The 22,808-nt window shown below is 37.2% G+C and overlaps 1 protein-coding gene across 2 annotated transcripts in view; it reads left to right on the forward strand.

The window, feature by feature from the left end:
• The window catches only part of LOC107860034 (protein SWEETIE), a 38,059-nt gene that overhangs the window by 3,600 nt on the left and 11,651 nt on the right, over positions 1 to 22,808 (forward strand). For both annotated transcript variants that reach the window (XM_016705227.2, XM_047407247.1), the window contains 23 exons: positions 364 to 428; positions 946 to 1,050; positions 4,914 to 5,003; positions 5,117 to 5,197; positions 6,036 to 6,104; positions 6,733 to 6,858; positions 10,223 to 10,326; positions 10,839 to 10,971; positions 11,042 to 11,148; positions 13,695 to 13,805; positions 13,904 to 14,071; positions 14,223 to 14,309; positions 14,554 to 14,647; positions 14,791 to 14,859; positions 14,944 to 15,066; positions 15,153 to 15,221; positions 15,311 to 15,415; positions 15,585 to 15,673; positions 16,032 to 16,188; positions 17,018 to 17,167; positions 20,929 to 20,978; positions 21,185 to 21,284; positions 21,390 to 21,446. In XM_016705227.2, the coding sequence (XP_016560713.1) occupies positions 364 to 428; positions 946 to 1,050; positions 4,914 to 5,003; positions 5,117 to 5,197; positions 6,036 to 6,104; positions 6,733 to 6,858; positions 10,223 to 10,326; positions 10,839 to 10,971; positions 11,042 to 11,148; positions 13,695 to 13,805; positions 13,904 to 14,071; positions 14,223 to 14,309; positions 14,554 to 14,647; positions 14,791 to 14,859; positions 14,944 to 15,066; positions 15,153 to 15,221; positions 15,311 to 15,415; positions 15,585 to 15,673; positions 16,032 to 16,188; positions 17,018 to 17,167; positions 20,929 to 20,978; positions 21,185 to 21,284; positions 21,390 to 21,446 (2,309 nt within the window). The remainder of the gene's footprint in view (positions 1 to 363; positions 429 to 945; positions 1,051 to 4,913; positions 5,004 to 5,116; positions 5,198 to 6,035; positions 6,105 to 6,732; positions 6,859 to 10,222; positions 10,327 to 10,838; positions 10,972 to 11,041; positions 11,149 to 13,694; positions 13,806 to 13,903; positions 14,072 to 14,222; positions 14,310 to 14,553; positions 14,648 to 14,790; positions 14,860 to 14,943; positions 15,067 to 15,152; positions 15,222 to 15,310; positions 15,416 to 15,584; positions 15,674 to 16,031; positions 16,189 to 17,017; positions 17,168 to 20,928; positions 20,979 to 21,184; positions 21,285 to 21,389; positions 21,447 to 22,808) is intronic.

Here is a 22,808-nt window from a genome sequence, read left to right on the forward strand (position 1 = left end):
TGGTGGAGTATCAAGACTTATCTGTCTGAATTAAGCTGAAGGAACAGAACTGTAACAGGAGGGGGCGGAAATTTGTGCCCCCTTCCTCCCCCCCTCCTACTTGGACCAATCCATTGTCTTGAAACATCTTTTTTAGCTATCTGATAGATGAAGGAATTCACTTTGAAATTCAGATTTAACATCTCCATGTTTGACTTCTTAGTCTTATGTTTGCAAAGTGTAACTTGACATGTATGTCTTTCCTCCTTTCCACATAATTATCATCGCTTCATGATTCTTTGTATTCCTACTTGTATTGGTTGTTTGAAAATCCTGGGAAGATTTACAATGATTTCTCAGTCTCTGATTAGTTGATAAATGCAGCTAGTGGGCCTCGGGCGAATGTTCTGCGAGTTGGCCTAACCTTGTCGTGGGTTTCTTTTCTCCAGGTAGCGATGAATCAATAATTCCTCTTTTATATTTGAACTTCCTTTTCCCCCGCCCCCCAGGGATGGTGGATAGACAATTTATACTGTTTTGGAATATCAAATTTACATATGCACGTGGATGTCTTGTCCAAGTTTTTTTATGTGAATATTTTTGTAGTCATCAACAAAGAGATTCTCCTGTTTTGATAAAAGAGGGTTTAAGGTCCCACCTCCTCTATAACTGAAGTTGGGAAAAGGAGGGCAAAATTTATCTTAAATGTTTTGTGCACATGTAATATATTGACATTGTACTTTATCAAAAATGGAATACTGGCCTTGTACCTTTTGTCTAAACAAAAAAACAGAACTTCTATGCTGATGTGCCGAATATTTTATATCGTGCATTTTTTTTTAACTATTTGGTGCAATCTACATGATATAATCCTTTTATTACAGACCCCCTTCCCCCGCAAACCAAAAACAAGAATAAATTTAGTTATTTTAGCAAAACGTACCATTGATGAGTTCCTCTTTTCAGGCAATTCGCTTGAAGTATCTTCAGCCTGACACTGAGCTTGAAAAGTACATCGTTCAAGCGATGGACATGCTTCGTGCTGACAGTTTGTTTGATGCTCAAGCACTGGTATGTAGGTCATTTTTACTCCACAATATTTAACTAGTTGGTCACTGGTCTTGTTGCTATATTTTTTCTTTTCCTTTGCCGAAGTGAAAGAGATTGTTTGTTTCATTCCAGGAAGCAAATTGTCACGCCCCAAAATGATAATGATGGACAAGAATCGTATACACTTACCCTACAAGCACTTTATGATGTACGCGAGGTTATAAGATAATAACGGGCAGGATATTCGATAAGCGTTGCATATATACACGAGGGAGTTACATTAACAAAACTATACAATACTACACGATGTCCATGAAGCCTTTAGTCAGTTTAACACACTATACTACAAGTGACTAGTTGGCATTAGGTCCGTCATGCCCAACCAGAGACCTGTACATATAATAAAAAATATTAGGCATAGACTGGCTCCAGAGAGAGTTGGAGCTCACCAAAATATCAGCTGAAAACGGCAATAGAGCCTAACGTGGACTTCTGCTATCCTGAGGATTTGAGCCTGCATTAATAAAACATGGTGGGCTCGAGACGTCAGTACATAAACAACATGTACTGGTATGAAAGCAGACAGAGGAACAGCTGGACAAATACAAAACCTCATATGAGTCAAATGGTAAAGTGAAAAACGTATGAGCCAACAAATAACACATATATGATATGAATTGATAACTTATGCACCGACCTTATTAGCATGATATATAATATTTAGAAAAGCGTTCATCATAATATAGGACCCTATACGTTGCCTAGGTGATGCACTTATCCTATAAGTCGTACAAACGATCACAAGATGGCCTTCCGAAGGCAATCTGAGGCAAGTATAAAGCATATATTGCTCACATACTCCTTGCTATGATCCCATATGTGTTACTGTAATCGTAGTCTGTATCCAGGTATGCTCCGCCCAGGGGCTCCGCCCAGGGGCTCACTATGAGGGTCTGCCCGCAGGCCATATATGCCATATGTTGGCTCGAGTCAGGGAAAACCAATACATGATGTTCCAACTGACTTCAAATACAAATAATGCCACAAAGGCGGGTATGCCCAATGGTTTTGGGCTCGCTATAGTGGTCTGGTCTCGATCCTGTGCACAAAATCACGTTGAGCGATGTGCCAAGCCAAACCTATGTACCCTCCCGTCGTTAATGTTTATCAAATAATGCCTTGAAGGCCTATGACATATGAGTTACGATAATGATCATTTAGCTACCATATACAAGTGAAACTATGTTATTACTATTTACTCCTAACGTGTAAGGGCTTCAAATACAAAAACTTATGATAATATGAAAGTATCATGAAAACTTACACAAAGAGGGAAAGATAGATACTCATAAGCTTGATGGTAGAGCGAGGGAATGATATGTAAGGCAATATAAAGATTCTACTTTCGTGTTTCGAGAATTATATTAACATCAACAAAAAGAAGTACATGACGTAGGGTGGTGCCCTAGCGGCGGGGGAGGGTTTAGCTTTACATACCTTAATGCTTTATTAGCTCCGATATTAATTCGAGTCTCAAGTAATTCAATCCGCGATATTGAAGCCTTTATCCTTCCAACCACTAGTTCCTGCTATCCGATACGCAATTCACTAGCTACAAGAATATATATGTCCATAAGAACTCCTTAGGAGCATTCAATAACTTATTCCAATAATCTTCAATTATGTCCGAAATTAATCGAATTCCTTAACAAGAACGAAATAGATTCTAACTTTTCCAACTTATACACTTCAAGGGTAAAACTACCCAATCGATAGAAATTCCCAAAAGCTCCTCTTTAAACAAAATTCTCCATTTCCCCCCCTTTTTTTCATGAACCCAATTCAAGTACTAGTGCAAAGATACAAATTAAACATCCCACTTTAAGAGTTAGTACCAAGATTCAAATTAACTATCTCTAAATACGAATTCATAAATAAATTCAAGAAAGGAATATAGAATTTACCTCTTGAAATTCAATCCCAACTCTAAATTTTATAAATCAACTTCTCGAAATTCTTTAACTTATGTGCTCCGCCGGGACAAGGGTATCCTTCCTCCGGCTATAGTCAATCTCCTTAATTCAATCTCCTTAATCCCCTTAGATTGCTTAGACTAACTCCCCTGGTTAGTAAGGAAAGAAAAAGAACGAAGAAGGAAAGAGACAGAGGAGTAACCTTGTTTTTGGTTTGCTGGAAGCGGTTTCCAGTGATCAAAGAAATATTTGCCCCTTTTGTTTAATACTCTAATTTAGGAAAATTATTAAAAAGGGGTGGCCCCCACAACTGTACACTTATCACATAAATAACAACACTCCCAAATCGTCCTCTTAATAGCAACAACATACAAATAACATGTATATACTGAACCACAATTTCTTTATAGACCAAAGTTGCACTTAATTTAAGTTGTTAATTTAATTCAAATTTTTTTCGAGGTGCTACACAAATAGTGAAGTGTCCAATGTCTAATTGCTAATGTATGACGAATCTTGGTTATAGCCCTCCCTTCACGCTGTTTTTATTTATTTGCACTAGATTACTATCAATGTAATGCGTTCGTGCTGTTTCTGGATGAAAATTCTCATCATTTTAATGCTTAAGATCAACAGTTCTTAATAGCTTCTGAAAATGACTCATGGACGTTAGTAAATGAAGTAAGATTTATATCTATAATATACTTGACTGAAGCCTAGATTTAGGCCCCGTTTGGCCATGAAAATAATTACTTCCCGAAGTTGGAGTTGGAGTTGGAGTTAGTGTTGTGTTTGGCCATGAATACAAATCGGAGTTGTTTTTGAAATTTTGTGAGAGAAATAGGAGTGCAAGTTTTACTTTTTTTTTTTTTGATACCCGTGGTGTCTGGGCCACCTTGCGCACACCTCGACTAATTCCACGTGATACCTGCCTCCTCCCACCAGCAATAAGTACCAGGTAGCTTTGACCACCAAGACTAGAACAAATGAGAATAAATCACCTAATGTTTGTCTCTGTTGGGAATTGAACCCGAGATCTCATGGTGCCCAACCCAACTTCATTGAACCACTAGGCCACACCCTTGGGTGTAGGTTTTACTTGTTTTCACTTTTTCAAAAACAATTTTCACTAAAGTGAAATAATTTTTATGCCAAACACTACTAGTTTCACATTTTTCACTTGAGTGAAATAATTTCTCGGGAAAAAGTGAAAAAATTCTCATGGCCAAACACCTACTTAAATTGATAATTCTGGATATCCGATCATTGCGTGCTCTTTGTGAGACTTCAATTTGATGGATGTAAACATCAGTCAAAATGCTTATGGATTCCAATGGACATTCTAATTTGATTTGTGACACAGAATAAAATCTATGTTATGATACTACATGTTATGCAAAAGTCAAGCTTATTTGCCTGTTGCTACTGTGTTTTTGGTGTAATCAGTTATACTCAAATGTTACTCTCTCCCTAATTGATGTGCTAGACTCAATTTAGGATCAGATAGATGGATTTGATGTACTTATTGTAAATATGGCTTAGTACTGCCTATGTGCTGTCTGAGAAATATAAGAAGTACCTGATTCAAAAAAAAAAAAAGTATGAAGTTGCTCAGATACCAACTTTGCTCTAGTGTGGACTCACCAGCTCCCAATAGCTAATGAATTTTGAAGCATGATGTTTTGTTTGTTAAGGAAAGCTGAATGAAAATATGATACAACCACCAAAAGTAAGTTCATAAAATCTTCTCTCAAAATACTAAAAAGTGAGACTGGTGTCTAGTCAAGTTGTATCCGTTTGGTACTTACTTTTATTGCAGTGTTTCGTCATCTTCATTGCTTTGTAATATATGTATTTTTGATTTCAAGATTTTGACTCAATGTCCTCACCAGTTCTATTGATTAATTGAAGGCCTGCATTTTATACATCCTTCGAGTGGGCATAACTGATCAAATGAGTGAACCTACTCAGAGAGGCCTGTTGGTTATTTTGGGCAAGCAGGTTTGTCCTAGTGAATTGTTTTCTGAAAATTTTGTGTTGAAGTGCTTGGTGGTGTTTTGGATGGATTGTCAGTGTGTTGTCATCTGCGCTACTCTTACAGTTGCTTTCTGCAGCTTCAATCTCCTGATGCTACTCCTTCTATGAGAGTTGCTGCTTTGCGCACCATGTCGTATGCTTTGAAAACACTAGGGGAGGTATAGGACAATATTCTCTGCTTTGCATATGTTATCTGATATTTGCACACTTCATTAAACACATGGATGATTTGCTTAATCTACTTACTATCTATGGTTGGGGATTGGGGATTCTATGCAGCTTGATTTTCTCTGATTGGTTTATTAAAGACTGGAAACTTGTACCACTCTGTGACCTTTTGACGTTTTTGTTCTCATGGGATCATTTCTTACTGACAAGTAATTAAACCTTTTATTGCCAGAAAATGAGAAATCATGTTTACAAGTGCTACACTAGCTCTACAGAGAAAAGCTTGTTTCTACAAACTTCATCCAATCATCTACAAGTTGCAGTGTCGTCTGTTAGTCTTGGTGTAAAATGTAAAGTCATTTGCAATTGCATAGTAGATCCTTCTCCTTCAGAAACTATTTTTGGATCTCATTTGCATCATGTTGTATTATCTGACAGCACAAGGCAGAGAATGCCCTTCATGAAGTATTCAATATCCCTTAGAGCCTTCATTAATGCTGTTTCTTTTTTTTAGTGCATCTATTTACTCATGATTTTTTACCAATAACAAGTATTATTCATCAGTACTTTAGGCAATCTTTCGCATCAGGAACTTTTGATCCCTTATCTCAAGTCTCAACTGCACTTAATAGAACACGACTAATTCCTGAGTGCACACTAATCTGTTTCCAGGATGAATTCATTTGAGCTTATAGCTTGACTCATTGAAATTCATGTTTGCCTTTACACACATTTTTTCTCCAAAGAAGCTTTTGGTCTATGATAAGTCTGTTTAGATTGCTTTGCAGAACTAGTGATTGGTTAGTAATTGGTATGTCCATTATGCAGGTTCCCGCCGAATTTAAGGAAGTTCTTGATAACACAGTTGTTTCTGCAGTTTCCCATCATGCACCGTTGGTAAGCTTCTACTAGGTTGGTGTGAGGCTTTCTTGAAATGGGAGTATATACTAGCATGTTTAAAGACTTGAGTTTTCAAGGACGAACAAATAAATAGAATCTATAAATCAGGTTTCATCAGCCAGTTGTGTCTAGCAAAGTTTGCAATTAATTTTAATTTTTGCAGAAATGCCTCTTGTTTTGATCTTGGTGCTAAATAGGAGTAACTTCTTTTTATGATAAATAAGAAAAATGTTATTGCTCGAGAAAACCAACGCTAAGATAACACTCACGTGGTACCAGGTTAGATCTCTGTGTGTACGAGGCTCACATATTCCAATTAGAGGTGTGTATTTGGTCAGTTGGAAAATTAAGGTGTCTCTTATAGTTGGTGGCACATTTAGGGGGCTATCTGTGTATTTTACCTATTTACAGTATTATTGACATCTCATGAGCTAGCTTTTGGGTTGAGTTACGTCCATTAGTGAAGGATGGAAAGAGATCTTGTTTATGCCTTTGGACCTGTCATATGTTTATATACTTCCAAGTTGGAACACCCAAGGACTTTTATTGAATCCATCATTTACTTACTTCATAAGTGGTCTTAGATGCTAATCATCTTCTGACCCCTTGATTATTGCTTTATTAGGTGCGTGTTGAGGCTGCGTTGACCTTGCGTTCATTAGCTGAGGTTGATCCTACATGTATTGGTGGTTTGATTTCTTATGCAATGACAATGCTTGAAGCAGTTAGAGAAAATATTTCATTTGAAAAGGTAAAGCCAAGACTAATAACTAGTGCTAATTCTCTAGTTTGTCCTGGCTCTATCAGCTGGGTTTAATATTCCATTTTTTCAGTTCTTTTGGTCGTCATGATGTTTGTATCTGTTCAACGTTTTTTTGTCCAAACTTGCTTATCTTGGTGGAAATAGGTTATGCATGTCTTGTCAAACTGTTATTATGAACCATACACTAGGCCAGCCAACTATATCGCTAAATGTAAAGACATTAGTCTCCAATTTTCTGGAAATGGAACTTTGGTTGGTTTGTCTCCTTTTCTTAATAATGAAGTCTTTGTTCTGTTAATTATTGTGCTTTGGCATATACTTCCTGTGCTTCATTTCTTATGATATTGTTTTCATTTTGAGATGTTCTTACATTTATTTATTAGTAGTATTTTTTTTTATGCAACTTTCACAATTCAGATTCATTATTTTTTGTGGTTAGGGAATTCAGATTCATTTATCTATTTGAATTATGAACTTTTACAGTGATATTTTCTCAATCAAACTTTTCAACCATTATTTTAGGTGTGTGTATATGTGTGTGTGTGTTCTTGACAAAAGTTACTTTTACATTTTCTTCCATTCCTCTAATGTAATTGGCAAGCCAATTTAACATTTTGAACTCCATTTCCATTCAAATATCTTTGAATAAAATGAAAAAGAGGGAATATTTTATGTTCCACCATCAATAATACCTTGATTCAAATCCCTTAAGGTTTGTCTTTGCATTTTCATCAAAAAATTTCCTCAAGATGGGTTTCTGTTTAGTTGTTTTTTCTTCTCTGACAAAGTCACTGTGGCCTTTCAGCCTTTTGGCATGATGCTGTTATCTTGTCCTTGTCATCAAGATGATTGATGACATTTTGTCTTGCTGTTGTATATCTTGTTGAAGTAATTTTACCTTCCGATCTGACAAGAGGGAGTTGCTTGGATAGTAAGCACCCCTCACTTCCAACCCAAAGGTTGTGAGTTTGAGTCACCAAGGGAGCAAAAAGGAGTGGGAGCTCCTAGGGAGGGGTAAATTTTTTTTTGAAAACCTTCTGATCTGTATGCATTCTATGTACATTAGAAGTTGCTATACATTACTGCGAGTACTACTTTAAAAAATTAATGCCCTTCTTCTAATAAAATTGTTGGAGTCCCACATCGGTGGATTAAAAGGTCCTTGGTCTCCTTATATAGTCTTGGACAATCCTCCCCCCATGAGCTAGCTTTTGAGGTTGAGTTAAGCCCAAGGTCCATTTCTTTATCATGGTATCAGAGTCAGACCCACCCAGTTCATTGTTTCCGATGTTGGGCGCCCTATCTTATATTGTCCACGCTCCAGATGTCCAGCCCTGGGCGTGCGGGGGTGTTGGAGTCCCACATCGGTGGGTTAAAGGGTCCTTGGTCTCCTTATATAGTCTTGGACAATCCTCCCTTCATGAGCTAGCTTTTGAGGTTGAATTAGGCACAAGGTCCATTTCTTTATCAAAAATGATTAAAAGGAAGGGCTTCCCCTTGAAGACATGCTCCAAGTCTTAGAAGATCTTCAGTTATTTTCTCCATGTAAATTCCGCTTATTTCGAGGGCCTTGGTAAAGAAAAAAAGAAACAAAAGAGAAGTCCAATCGCCAACAACTAATTGATGATATAATCCTTCCACATCATAGAAATGCATCTGAATAGTGTAGCTAAGTAGTTTGCTGAAGCTACAAGTGACTTAGGTTTCTCTGACTGACCATTACTAAAGAAATGTCTTCCATTCCTTTTATATTTTTTTTGCTAGTCGCAACGTTTTTTGAAGTGTTAAACGAGCTTCTATGAGTTTTAGTTTTCTGTGGTATCTACTTAATGGTCCCGTTGTAATCGTTTCTAATTTTTTACAGCATATCACTCTATTTTTACATTTTCAAGATCCTATGCAGAAATGCATCTTTTCATTGCTTGTTGTACCATCTTACTTAATTATAAAAAACAATAACAACATACCGGTGTAATTATGAAGACCAGGTTATAGTTCTCTGTCTTGGATGGTCGGCTTGAGGAATAAGGTGGAACCGAGAAAAAACAATAATAAAGATAATCCATCTCTCAATCTGATTATGAAATTCTGGCTCATTGTTTCCATTCACTTCCTTCTCTTACCATTATAAGACATGGACCCTTAAGATTCCACCCAAACATGGTCGGTGGTCCTCATCTTTGTTGTTGTAGGTAGTAACAACATATTTAGTTAATAAACTTCCATGTATTTGGGGATTGAACAAACTTTTTAGCATAATTCAACAATTTGCTGTTTGTAGTTAAAACATAAGCATAATGGAAATATATGATGTCAACATTGCGACTCTGAAGTACTGATCAAAAAAAAAAAAGCGTTTGAACTCTGGAACCTGTTTGGGCGGTTTTCAATAGTTGCCACTTCTCCATTTTTGTTTTGTTTTGTGATTTTAGTTGTATTAAAGAGGTAAAACATTTGGGGCTGCTCAGCTCACTTGGGAGATTTTTTTGAGAAGACTGTGGTAAGGTTTAGGCGTCCTTTTTTGGATGTCTTACTGTCTTTGGTTGTATTCTCTATTTTTTGCTTAAAGGCTTTCTCCCTGTTCAATGATAAATGGGTTGAAGTGTATCGTGAGATTAGGGAGCAAACTTTTTGTTTGATTGTGTCTTTGGTTGTATTCTCTATTTTTTGCTTAAAGCCTCTCTCCCTGCTCAATGATAAACGGCTAAACGGCTGAAGTGTGACGTGAGATTAGGGAGCAAACATTTTGTTTGATTGTGTCACTGAGGAGTCCGTGTTTCTGATATTACATTCTTCTCCATCTTCTGGAAAATCAGGTTTTCTCCAATAACTAGGTGAATTTGATGGAATTCTTTACTTGCCTAAACTAAAAGATTCCACTGCCCTGAATCCAGATGTATTGTCCGAATTAAAAAAATCCCAGAAGAGGCTTTGCTGCTTCTATTCTGGAAAATTGGTAGAAGATCTCTGTGCTAGGGATTCATTTATAACCATCATCTCTCCTTTGGTATTACTATTTTTGGGGATAAAATAGTACTTGTATTGCTAATGTAGAAAAGCCCGGTATGTATACAAAGAGTGGAAGACCTAGTAGGCAAATATGGTTGAGTAAATGATATCCCATCATCTACACCAATAAGAATCTCGTAGTGCATAAAAATTGGCCAAAACCAAAACAAAACCTCAGTTGTATTAATTCATTTTCCGCTCCATCAAAAGCTTTCTATTCGTTTCTCCCAAAGGAGCTATGCCCATGCCTGACATTTTCTCTCCTCCTGAAGCCAAGGTGTGCATCACGTCCTATTACAGGGATTAATCAGTTTAATGGTCTATTTTTCTGTGTGATTTACAGGGAACTAATCTAAAGTATGAGCTGGAGTGTCTAGATGGTCAGGCTGCGGTTTTGGCAGCTTTGGTGTCTATTTCACCTAGCTTGCCTCTTGGTTATCCCTCTCGGTAATGGCTTCCTCCATTTATGTCTAAACTCCCTCCCTCTTCCCCACAAAAAAAAACACATAACCTTCTATAGTTCCATGCGAGTTATGATTGTTGATTAGTTTTAGTTATGTATATTTCTTCTGTGTGCAAAATCTCTGCAAGTTTTGCCTTTGTTTCCTTACTTATTTAGCAATGCTTAGACATTTTGCACACTGAAGAAATATACATATGAGGCATGGATTTCTGTTAGTCTCGTCCTTATGATATGAGGCATCTCAAAAGTAAAGTTTCTGTCCTTCTGGTATTAGGCATCAAAGTAACACTGCTGGTAGAAAGCATCTGAAAACAGATTCGACAGGATTTTAGAGTTCTTTCCCTTCATTTATCATCATGTCTGTTGCTTGGGCTATTATCTTATCTTCCTTATCTTTCCCAATAGATGCATTTTCTATGATTGTTAGACGTAGCATCGATTCATGTCCTTACATACTTTTGTTATCTTTTTAATTTTTCTTTGGGACCTTATGCAGGTTGCCCAGATCAGTACTTGAACTGTCTAAGAAAATGATAATAGAATCAAGTCGGAATCCTATGGCAGCCGCTGTTGAAAAGGAGGCTGGATGGATGCTCTTATCCTCACTGCTTGGATGCATGCCAAAAGAGGTACAGTAATTGGTTTTGTAGATACAATTTCTCCTCTTTGTTTCTCATGGTGCTATTTCATTCTATGCAGGAACTTGAGGATCAAGTTTTTGATATTCTTTCTTTATGGGCTTCTGCATTCCAAGGAAATCCAGAATGCCATATCAGTGAAACAAAAGATCTTCAATCTAACATAAGGTTAGATATGTAAAACTTATCGAAAATGATTTATTACAATTTTAGAACTTATTCGTGGCATGTTAGATATGTTAAATTATATTAATTTGACATACCTATCCTGCCATGTGTAAATAACATATCTAACCTGCCAAGTATAATTTTTCCTCAAAAAAAAAAAAAAAAGAAGAGAAGAGACATTAAACTTTGTATAAATATTTATTAGTCTTTTGGTAGGATTTTAGGAAAATTTCATCTGGGTAGTGATATGGTGACTTTGTGTGCATATCTACTGTTCAATATCTTATTAGTCAGCGTAGAACCTATATTTTGGAAGAGCCAATGTCACAACTCTGACCCACATTAGATGGATGGATACAATAACTATTGAGTGTTTTATTGTCATGCTCTGTTGAGACACATAAACATCTATAAGTACTGCATATGTATTCCAGGCCTTTTGCTGTCAAGTGTGCCAATAGCCAGAAAATAATGATTAAAAAATGAATTCAAGATTGAAGAGGTCTTTTCTAGGAGATACCAAACAATGAAATCTTCCTTGTAAGAGAGTGAATGTGGGAATAGATGTTCTTGATCCTTGATTCCTTGCTTGCACGTAATGCACTGAATGGGAGATCACAAAGTGCATCCCAATACACAAAGCATCCCGCATTAGCAGGGTCCGGGGAAGAGCTCCAAGCGGTGTGATGTGGACAATCTACTCTAAAACATGGCTGCTTCAGATATGAAAATAGATTCCTGGGTGAACATTGTATCCTAACCAGCTTGATGAAGCCTGAAGGCCATACTTCTCGTTCTGGTTAGCTAATTCTATTTGCCAGCAGTATTGATGTGGAGGAAGAAGATAATTACATATATTATATGCTAAGTTGCTCGGGCTCGGGTGTGGATCTAGAGGTCGGATCCTTCATGATCTATATTTTAAGATTCCAGGGTACGAATCCAGGTATGAATACGGGTCGGTGATTCGACTAAAATTAATTCAAATAGCTAAAAAAGAGTTATAAAGGTATAGCTAACAACAACAACAACAACAACAACATACCCAGTGTATTCCCACATAGTGGGGTGGGGTCTGGGGAGGGTAGAGTGTACGCAAACCATGCCACTACCTCAGGTGAAGTAGAGAGGCTGTTTCCGATAGACTCCCGGCCTAGGATAAAGGTATAGCTAAGTTATGGTAAATTATGGTGGGATATTTAAAAGGAAAGGAATGCACATTGTGATAGCAAGTTTGAATCTGGAAGGACAAATGCACATCTTTATTGTTTTTGTTTTGCGTAACTTGGCTATTGCTAATGATAATAGAGGCCATGATAAACTTCTTGAGTTCATTGCACATTTGGCAGTGATGTTGACCTGTTAATATCCTTAAAACATCTTTCTTGCTGCAGACTTTTAATACAAATATCTTTTAATGATAAAAAACATATACCTTAATTATGATCTCACCTTAGCTTTTGTTTTGATTTCAGAAATTATTGTGTCTGTCTGAAATTTCTGGATTGATTTTGGTCAAAGTACCCTAAATCGATTGACCATATACGATACGGATCCTACCCCCATATTCATGTCGTATCGACATGGGTGCGACACCAATGTGAAGAGTACAGGAAACTCAGATTATATGTAGTTATGTAAACATATCCAAACAATCCAGCCCCTTTTATGTTATTTCTTCTTGTTACATGGATAACTCTCCCCATCTCACTCCAATGAACTATAGTAAATATCTTTCTCCAGCGAACTCCCCTCCCCTTCTTCATTTGTTTCTATGGAAAACTCTTTTGGTGTAGTGGTAATAGCACATCACTTGATGTGGGGGTTAGGCACATGTCTCGGGTTCGAACCTTACCACTGACAGAAAGTTGGTATTTAAGTGGAAAAGGACAGAGGAGCGGATCAGGCCCACTATCCCTAAGTTTTGAACTGTGTGTCACTAGCCCTTAAGATTTCTTTGTTATCAAAAAAGAATTTTTGTTACTTGGAATTGATGCAAACTTAGCAAGTAGAAGAACAGAATGGAAGCAAAGTGCCTGTAGAGCTGATACCTACTAGCATTCCTAGGTTTGGATGTTATTGACACACTTTCATTATTCACGAATCTTTAATTTTGGCTGGAGATTGTATTGCATTGTAAGATTACGTGTGGAATTCAAAAAATCCCTACTTCGAGAAATCTCTAATTTGTTCTAGAAGGCAATTGAGTAGTGAATTAAACAGGCCTATATGCAGTGAAATGGATATGGACGATTCATATAGTTTATCCACCTAATTTTGGGTTGAGGTGTAGGTGTTGCATTTCTATTGTTGAAATATGTTTGTTAGGAAAGCAGATAAAATTTGATGCTCTGCTGGGTAGCATTAACATAATTTCTAAACTCTCTCTCATTTTGTTCTTCACTGCAGCATTGTGTACTTTAGAAAAGATGTACAAGCAAATATCACTTTGTGTTGCTTTACAGTTTAATTTCTTAAGACTTTCATGTAGTTTTGTGAAGTCTCCACTGTATATGACTGTGAATATTTTTTCTTTTTATTTGTAGTGTATGGTCTGCTGCGGTGGATGCGTTGACAGCATTCATAAAGAGTTTTGTTTCTTCTGGTGCTGTGAACAAGGGGATCTTACTTGAACCAGTTTTGCTATACCTTAGTAGGTAATGATACATGTGAAAGAAGCATCTTCTTATATATGTTTTCTGCATGAAATGTCTTATGCAGCTGTCACTTACGTTTGTGTAATTTGTTTACCCAGGGCTTTATCATATATATTGCTGTTGGCAGCCAAAGATCAAACGATTTTCAAACAGTCATCAGACATATTTATCATCAAGACACTAATAGCCTATCAGTCGATTTCAGATCCAACTGTTTATCGAAGAGACCATGCCCGTCTTATTCATATATGTGCAACTCCTTATAGGTGAATGCTTGATCCAGCTCATCAGCTGTGACACAGCTATGCATTTCCTGGCAGGGTCATTCCGTTTCTTTTCTACAAGGGCATGTATGTTCCTCTTTCTCCTTTCATTTTTTAGAAGAGCAACTTCATTATTATTTTGTTTTTGGGACAGGGAAGCTTCCAAATGTGAGGAAAGTTCATGCTTGAGGATGCTGTTAGACAAAAGAGATGCTTGGCTGGGTCCTTGGAACCCTGGCAGGTACTTAGCACTAAAATCATGGAACTTGTTCATATTTTTCTGTGGATCATTTTGTTATTTCTGGGGGTGTAACTTTATTTTCTCATTCATGGTATGGTTAATGATGTTCTGGGGGTGTAACTTTGTTTTATCAATCATGGTATGGTTATGATGTGCATGTCATAACAAATGTTGTCTCCTTCTGACTTGGTAATTATAATCCAATGTACATTTTATTGATTCATCTTGTTAATTGTTCAACCAGGGATTTGTTTGAGGATGAACTTCGCTCATTTCAAGGTGGAAAAGATGGTCTGGTACCATGTGTATGGGATAACGAGCTTCCGAGCTTTCCTAAGGTAAATAACTTTCATGAAGAGGTTGACTTTCTAGGAAAAATATGATTTGTTTGATGCCATACATCTTCAGAATCCATGAAGAGGTTTCCAATTTTTTCCCCATGTTTGATATCCGTTACTAATACATGTTGTTGATCATGAAGCCGGAAACTATTAGCAAAATGTTAGTAAATCAGAAGCTCCTCTGTTTTGGCAACATATTTGCTTCCGAGGTAAGTGAATATGGTTGATACGTTGGCCAAGTAGATATGGATGCATTGGTAGCTTGCAACTTAGTATGTCATTGTTCCTCTCAGGATATCGGGGGAATGCTCTCACTCCTAGAAATGGTTGAGCAGTGTCTAAGAGCTGGAAAGAAACAAGCATGGCATATAACCAGTGTTACAAACATATGTGTGGGCCTGCTATCTGGCCTGAAGGTGATCTGAATATTTAGACATTTTCAGTCTTGTCTGGAGTTTTACATGCCTTATATCTGCTTCTCTTGTTCTGGCCTTCCTCACAGACCTTGCTTGCTTTACGTCCTGAACCCTTACCAGTGGAAGTACTTGGTTTGGCACAGTCTATCTTTCAGGTTCTTCTCTATTTTTAATGCTATTTTGGTGCTGTTGCCTTTCTTTACCCTTTTCAGTGTTTCTTAGCTTAAGATGTTTACCTTGACAGAGCATTCTGGCTGAGGGTGACATCTGTGCTTCTCAACGCAGAGCATCTTCCGAAGGACTTGGTCTATTAGCTCGTCTAGGAAATGATGTGTTTACTGCCAGATTGGTTTGTTCCATTTGTATTTTTCATACCCTCCTGGTTCTAGGACAGATTTCTGAATTGCATCTAGTAGTGTCATGCAATAACTAGTGTTATTGAATGCCTAAGAACCTCAATTATTTCATGAGTGCCCATCCTCTGTTGTCATTTTAACTGGTGGTACATATCATTGTAGACAAGAGTTCTCCTTGGTGATATAAATTCAGCGGTAGATTCAAACTATGCTGGTTCAGTTGCTCTGTCACTTGGTTGCATTCATCGCAGGTAAGTTTGGGTGATGCAGCTTAGTATTTATCTTTCTTGCATGAACATTTCTTCCACAACTAGTGTTTACTTTCTTTCTCCCCTTCCCTCCAAAGAACAGAGCTTTGATGTTGGTAATTATGCTGAAAGTTTCAACTATAAATGCACCATAATTCTGATTGTCCATGAGCAGCATATCAAATTGATGTGCAAAGCAGTATTTAAGGTGAGTAAAGGTGTAACGGGAATAGCTGATTGTCTGATTATAATGCATTCTCGAAACTAAAATTATCTTCCTGCGCTTAGAGTGTCTGAGTATGCTGTTTGAGTAGTTTCGTGTTAGTTCTCGAAGTCCTCATTCTGTTAATCCTTCTTACAGTGCAGGGGGAATTGCATTGTCAAGTTTGGTTCCTGCTACTGTTAATTCACTTTCTTCTCTGGCTAAAAGTTCAAACACTGGCTTACAAATTTGGTCTTTGCATGGTCTGCTGTTGACTGTGGAGGCGGCTGGATTGTCCTATGTTTCTCATGTTCAGGTATCCATGTTCTCTAAATATGATACATCGGTGTTTCTGTGAGCATCACTTATCCACATTCTTTGATTATCATGGCTAACATCAGTTATCCATCTTCTGATTTATCGGATGTCAGAAGTATCTATTGAATAAAATGGTAAATGCTAGAACTTTCAAGCTTCAGCCAGCTGCTTATGGCTCTCTCTCTCGAGGATGTTACTTATCAAGAAACTAATCATCATGTTGGATCTAGTGGAAAAAGTTGAGATAGTAGCTTAGTTGGTTAGTTACTTGAACTCTCACCTTATTGGCGAGGGTTCGATTCCCCACATTGTAATCCCCTCCCCCATTCCCCTTCCCCTCCCCCCAAAAAATAAAAAAATAAATTAAAAAAAAAGAAGAAGAAGAAGGGACCATTGGCTATCAACAAACGTATTTTGTTAATTAATCCATTTAAGATTTACCTAGCTACCTTCATTCGGATACGCATCTATTGTTCAGTTTACTATTTTATTGCTGTGTTAGCCATAGCATTTGCATTTGTGTCATCATGAGATTTATAAGTGGACGATTATCCTTCCTCGTTTCTCCTCCTTTTGAAGCCTGATCAGGATGAATTCTTGATTCAGTAATTTTCTGGAGTTCACTGTTAGGTTTTTAAAGCTTCTCTGCCTGATATTTTAGTATTTCCATTTTTATTAGCCATTTTGATTTTCGATGTTCACATTGTGACAAAAGGTTGCTCTCTGATATGATAAGCAAGAAGGTCTAGATTTATTATTTGGCACCTCTAGGTTGTAATTCAACCTTTTGTTTAAGTCTGAAGTTTCCAATCTTCTTTTACTTTCAGGCAACACTTAGCCTTGCCATGGATATTCTGTTGTCAAATGAGATTGGTTCGACTAATCTGCAGCAGGCAGTGGGCCGCCTTATCAATGCTATTGTTGCTGTCCTTGGTCCTGAACTTTCCCCTGGCAGCATTTTTTTCTCGCGCTGTAAGGTTAGTCAATTTAATCTATAAGCTTAAACCTGTATAACTGATCTATCTAAGAGACGTCAGCAATACCTAAAGAAAACGGAAGTGCAAGAACTTCCTGAAGTTCACATGCATATGCCGGAAAGCTAGTTTTGTGTTAACAAACTCTCGAAAATTATGAAGTTTCTAGAATTGAGAAACGTTTACGTCATTTCTTTACTACCTTTTATTGGTCTCATATGTGCAACTAGCTACTAAGGGGTCGTTTGGTGTGAGGTATAGGGGATAAATAGTTCCGGGATAAAATGAAAGATTATTTTATCCCATGTTTGGTTGGAGGTATTAGTTAATACCGGGATAGCTTATCCCACCATTTACACCATAGTGATGGGATAAGTTATCCCATATGGATGGTGGGATAAGTTATCCCGGGATACCTATTTTCCAACCAAACGACCCCTAAGTATATTGTATTGATAAATGAAAGGATCGCACGGTGGTTAAGATTGCATCCTAAGTCTCTAGACATTCGTTAAATGGCAAAATGGTCCCATAGACCCTTGTACTTGTATGTGTTTGTATACTGAACCCTCCTACTCATCCCTTGCCAACTGAACCCTTAAACTCAATCAGAAAAAGTTTTTTAAACCCCTCTTAAACTCAATCAAAAAAAGATTTTTAAACCCCTTCTATTAGGTGAGTAACTCACTTGCCCTTAAATAGATGACATTTCAGATCCACGTCACATAAATTAATTCCATGTCATAATTATCTTCATGAACTATTTTTTAAAATTATTAATCAACAATTTTAAATAAAAAGCAAACTAATAAGTTAATTTTTTTTTAAAAAAATAAAATTCATATTTCTCTCACCTAGTAACCTTTCCTCCACCTCCCCGAACCCACACCACCTTCCCCAACCCACACCCACTGACACCACCATTCCCACAACCACCAATTCATATTTCTCTCACCTTCATCCACCTCACTGATTTTGTACTTCAAAATACGCAACCAAATACATCCAAAAAGAGCACCACCGTGCTCTATTTTCGTCCATTAACGGCGAGTTCCATCTCCGACGAAGTTCTGAACAACCACCCACCACCGGAAAAGCTCCGGTAAACATAACTAAACAGCCCTCCACTGTCCATTTCTCATCACAACGACAGCATACCTCATTTTCCCTTCCGCTCCTTTCTTTATTCTTCATCAAAATCCACTACCCGCTTCTTTCAATCTTCTTTTCAGACATCAATTGAAGTTTTTTGGTTGTGAAAAGTGGGGGAAAATGGAGGGGCGAGGTGTAGTTTCTTCTTCGGTTTGAGAAGATTTCTTAAAATGGAGGGGGCGGGGTGGGGGTAAAGGAACGGGGGTTGGTGGGCAAAGAAGAAAGGAATGTTACATTTCTTTCTCTTTTTTTAAAATAAGTTATTTTTAACTAAAATTTTTATGTGTTGGTGCTCTATTACTCTATATGCGTGAAATCACGCGTTTGTTCCCACTCACTTATTAAGTTGCCACCTAGAGTCGATCAACGGTCATAGGGGTTTAAAATATTGTTATTCATTAGGTTTAAAGATTCAGCTGATAAAAGGGTGAGTAGGAGGGTCCAGAATACGAACTCATACAAGTACAAGGGTCCAACAGACCATTTTGCCTTCGTCAAACTCATCATGTTTTTGAAGTTTCTCTATATGTAGTCAAATTTAACTGAGGCAAATATCGTATTGATAATGTACTATTTGTTATGAAATCAATATTTAAAATTTCAGTCATGTTCGGGTATATTTCATTGTGCTATTGAAATTAAAGATGTATGAAAGTCTCAACATTTGTGTGTGTTTGTGGTTAAAACTTTTAATTTATTAATATTTCACATCGTTTTTTTGAGTTTGAACTTCCATCAAACTATCAACTTTGAGGTTTATCTTTTTGTAATTTTATGGTTAGATTCATAAGTAAAAAAGAAAAAAAGGGCAGCCCGGTGCACTAAAGGTCCCGCTTCCGCAGGGTCTGGGGAAAGGTCTCACCTCAAGGGTGTATTGTATACAACCTTATTTTGAATTTTTATCCGAGGCTGTTTCCAAGACTTGAACTCGTGACCTCCTGGTCACATGGCAACAACTTTACCAGTTATCCCAAGGCTCCCCTTCGTTAAATTCATAAATATAAATGAAATACACCTGTTTAACTTTTTGTAGAAAAAGGTGGATGGATATTTTCAATTTGTTTGTCCTACTTTCCTTTTGGGTTCGTTCAAAAAGAATGTGTCCCTCCCTTTTTAGCAGCTGTTCAATTCCAACTTTCCACATGTCATGTTTAAGACCACTAAGAGTGAAGGGCATTTTGGTACATTTGAGATGTTTTTAATTCAATACCACAAGATTCAAAAATTTTCTTTACTTTCTTAAAATCCGTGCCAAGTCAAAATATAGGACAAAGTACTAAGAAATTAATACGGAGGGAGTAGATAATATTAATCATTAAGTATCATTACACAAGAACCTATATGTAATGATGACATTTTTATATCAAGTTTATTACATGAGCTCAAGTAGTAGTGTCAAATTTGGTTAGGGATATGATGGGTACATTTGATATGTAGGTTTTATTGTATTTAAAAGAACCACAAAAAATATGCTTAATTGCTTATAGACCCATGTCATATCTGATTAACATGGGTTGATAAAATGATGGCATCAGAGCTAATTCATCACTAGATGATATTTTAGACGTGATAGCTGATCTACATAACTTAAAATTACGCTTATTAAACTGGCTTAGTGATTTTTTATTTTTTTTTGATAAAGATATAGTGCAAGTATTTTATAGGATATATTATTTACCCATGAAAAAAAAGAGTGTATGTCCTCAAGTCCAAGGAATTTCTCTTGTAAGAACAATTTCCATCAAACTCTTATCAAGCGGTAAATACATTAAAAAGGGGGAACAATTTCTTTCTTAGCTGCATTTGTCTTATAACTATTCATTGTAGTCCAGTCTAGTATATAAATATTATGGGGTTTCTGCCATATCATCATTGTGCTAATTGAGATTTTGAGACTCAAAAATCTACTAGAAGTTGGAGCACTAGACAAAATGACTTATCATCATGCATTCTTTAAACATACGTAGAGGTCTTTAATTTGTCTTTTATTACAAGGAATTAGGAACAGTGTCTTCTTGTCACTGATCACTATCACTATTATGATAGCCATAACAATTTATCTCATGTATAAAATATTTTCCAGGGGTAACACATGCAACGAATAAATCTTCTACTCCATATTGGGTTTGCTAGCATATATGTCTTTCAATATTTTGAATTGGCTTTTTTACTTCAGTAGCAACAATAACAACAACAACAACCCCAGTGTATTCCCACATAGTGAGGTCTGGGGAGGGTAAGATGTACGCAGTCCATACCACTACCTCCGGGAGAAGTAGCAAGGCTGTTTCCGATAGACCCCCGGCTCAAGATAAGATAAGTCATCAAAAACGTACACAAAGCATGGAACAATATGGCATGACATAAATTCGCCACCTATAAGTAGTAAACAAAGAATAGTAAGCAATCGTAATGCAGCATAACAAGAATACTGCACCGGCCAAGTAAAGCTCTATCCTACCTACCGTAAAAGTCACTAGCCTTCTATCATAATACGCGTCCTCCAGATCTTCAGTAGCATGTGTTTACTTCAGTAGCACCAAATCTTTTTCGTTTACTAGATTTCTAATTTTACGTTTCCAGTTTCATTCTAATCATGTGTTATCCTTCAGTCTGTCATTGCAGAGGTCAGCTCCCGGCAAGAGACTGCAACACTTTATGAGTATGGAACTTGTTATTCATATATTTTGTCTCCTTTCTGAATCTATAAACCAAATAAGAAGCAATAACTTTGAGACCAGTGTGGTTTAGGTCTCAGAGGCACATGAAAGTTCATTTCACTTGCCCCAGCTTCAGCTAGCTTTGTAATATTCATGTTGATTTTCTTGAGTGTTTGGATTTTATTCTATTTTTCTTGTTAATTTGAAGGAATGTCCGATTCACTCAGCAGCTAGTTCTTTTTGCACCACAAGCTGTTACTGTGCATTACAATGTGCAAACACTGCTCCCAACTCTATCCTCAAGACAGGTATTGCTTTCTCTTACATGGAAAAAGTGGGTGGGGTTCTGGGAGTGACTCCTTCCTTAGATAATCGTGGTGAGTAATGAAACATCGGAATTTCATATTCAACAGCCAACACTGCGACGTTTAGCTCTATCCACTCTGAGGCATCTCATTGAAAAGGATCCAGTAAGTAATTTGACTGTATCTCTTATGTGTCATCCTGTGCTTTAGATATATTGATGCCTTAAGGCTAGGATTTGCAAGTTGTTAAGTACATGGACAGAACTAAAACTGTTTTTATGCTTTAAACCTCTTTGTTGTTTACTAAAAAGCAATGTTGTATACTAATCAAGATAGGCTAATATTTAAGGAACTGATTAATTGTTTAAAGTCTATTAACACAACGTATCTGTTCAAATTTATGTTAAACAGAAATGTGGTGTTATAGGCAACAACAACAACAACAAACCCAGTGTATTCCCACAAAGTGGGGTCTGGGGAGGGTAAAATGTATGCAGTCCATACCGCTACCTCCGAAGAAGTAGAGAGGTTGTTTCCGATAGACCCCTGTGGTGTTATAGGCATTAAAATATATTTCTTCAAAGGGTAGCCCGGAACACTGAAGCTCCCGCTATGCACAGGGTCCGAGGAAGGGCCGAACTGCAAGGGTTAGCCCTTCGCATATCGCGATCTTTAGTGCAGCGGGCTGCTCTTTGAAGTAGTATATTTTATTGGCTATACATCTCCATAAAGCCAAATACTTGAAAATCCTTCAAGAGCAAAACATCAACATCAAGTGGTGTTCAGATCCCTTTAGCCCTATCCAAAGTATGTATCCCATGTATGAAACTAAAAACACCAAGAGATTGCAAGTATTCATCAACGAAATCCGCAGAATATGTGAAAGGAATGAAAACTTTTGCATAGAACAAGGTTAATCTTCTTCTTCAAACTTTCATCTCCTCTTTTGGAGATACCCTTTACTTTCTCCTCAGCATATGGCTATTGAAGCACGCATTGTACATTCTCTTAGCGTCCTTAAATAGTCCTCTCAAGAATCCCATCAGGATTAGGAACATTTTTAATCAAAAGATACTTCTTTTTTCTGCTGAACTATGGTGCAGGTGTGACTGTTACTAGCACATATACGCTGGCCTTCTCTGCACCTTCTGGCCTCTGGGTATATTCTGGTGCAACTGCATTGTCATTCGTTGATCTTGATGCAGCCTTAGAACTTTACACTTTTGCTGCACAGCTTGAACTACCGCCGGAATTTGTGTTATTTTGCTTGTGCAGCTGCAGAAAGATATCAATGCAGCTGTGCTATTTTCGCCTCCTTTTTTTTCCTTCATTCATGACCATTTCTGGAGTAGAGTCAAGTATGTTATTTTACCAGGACCTATCCAAAGCAAGTAAAAGTGTGAGTAAATAAATAGCTACCTCAAGACAAGTAAACAATAAGAGATTTCAACTGAGTGATCGATATATAATCAACTTATCAACCTGCCTTTCCTTCTTCCTGCTCTTTCTACCAATCCACGTCCCTCC

The sequence above is a fragment of the Capsicum annuum genome, chromosome 2 (genome assembly GCF_002878395.1).
Source record: "Capsicum annuum cultivar UCD-10X-F1 chromosome 2, UCD10Xv1.1, whole genome shotgun sequence".
Lineage (NCBI taxonomy): Eukaryota > Viridiplantae > Streptophyta > Magnoliopsida > Solanales > Solanaceae > Capsicum > Capsicum annuum.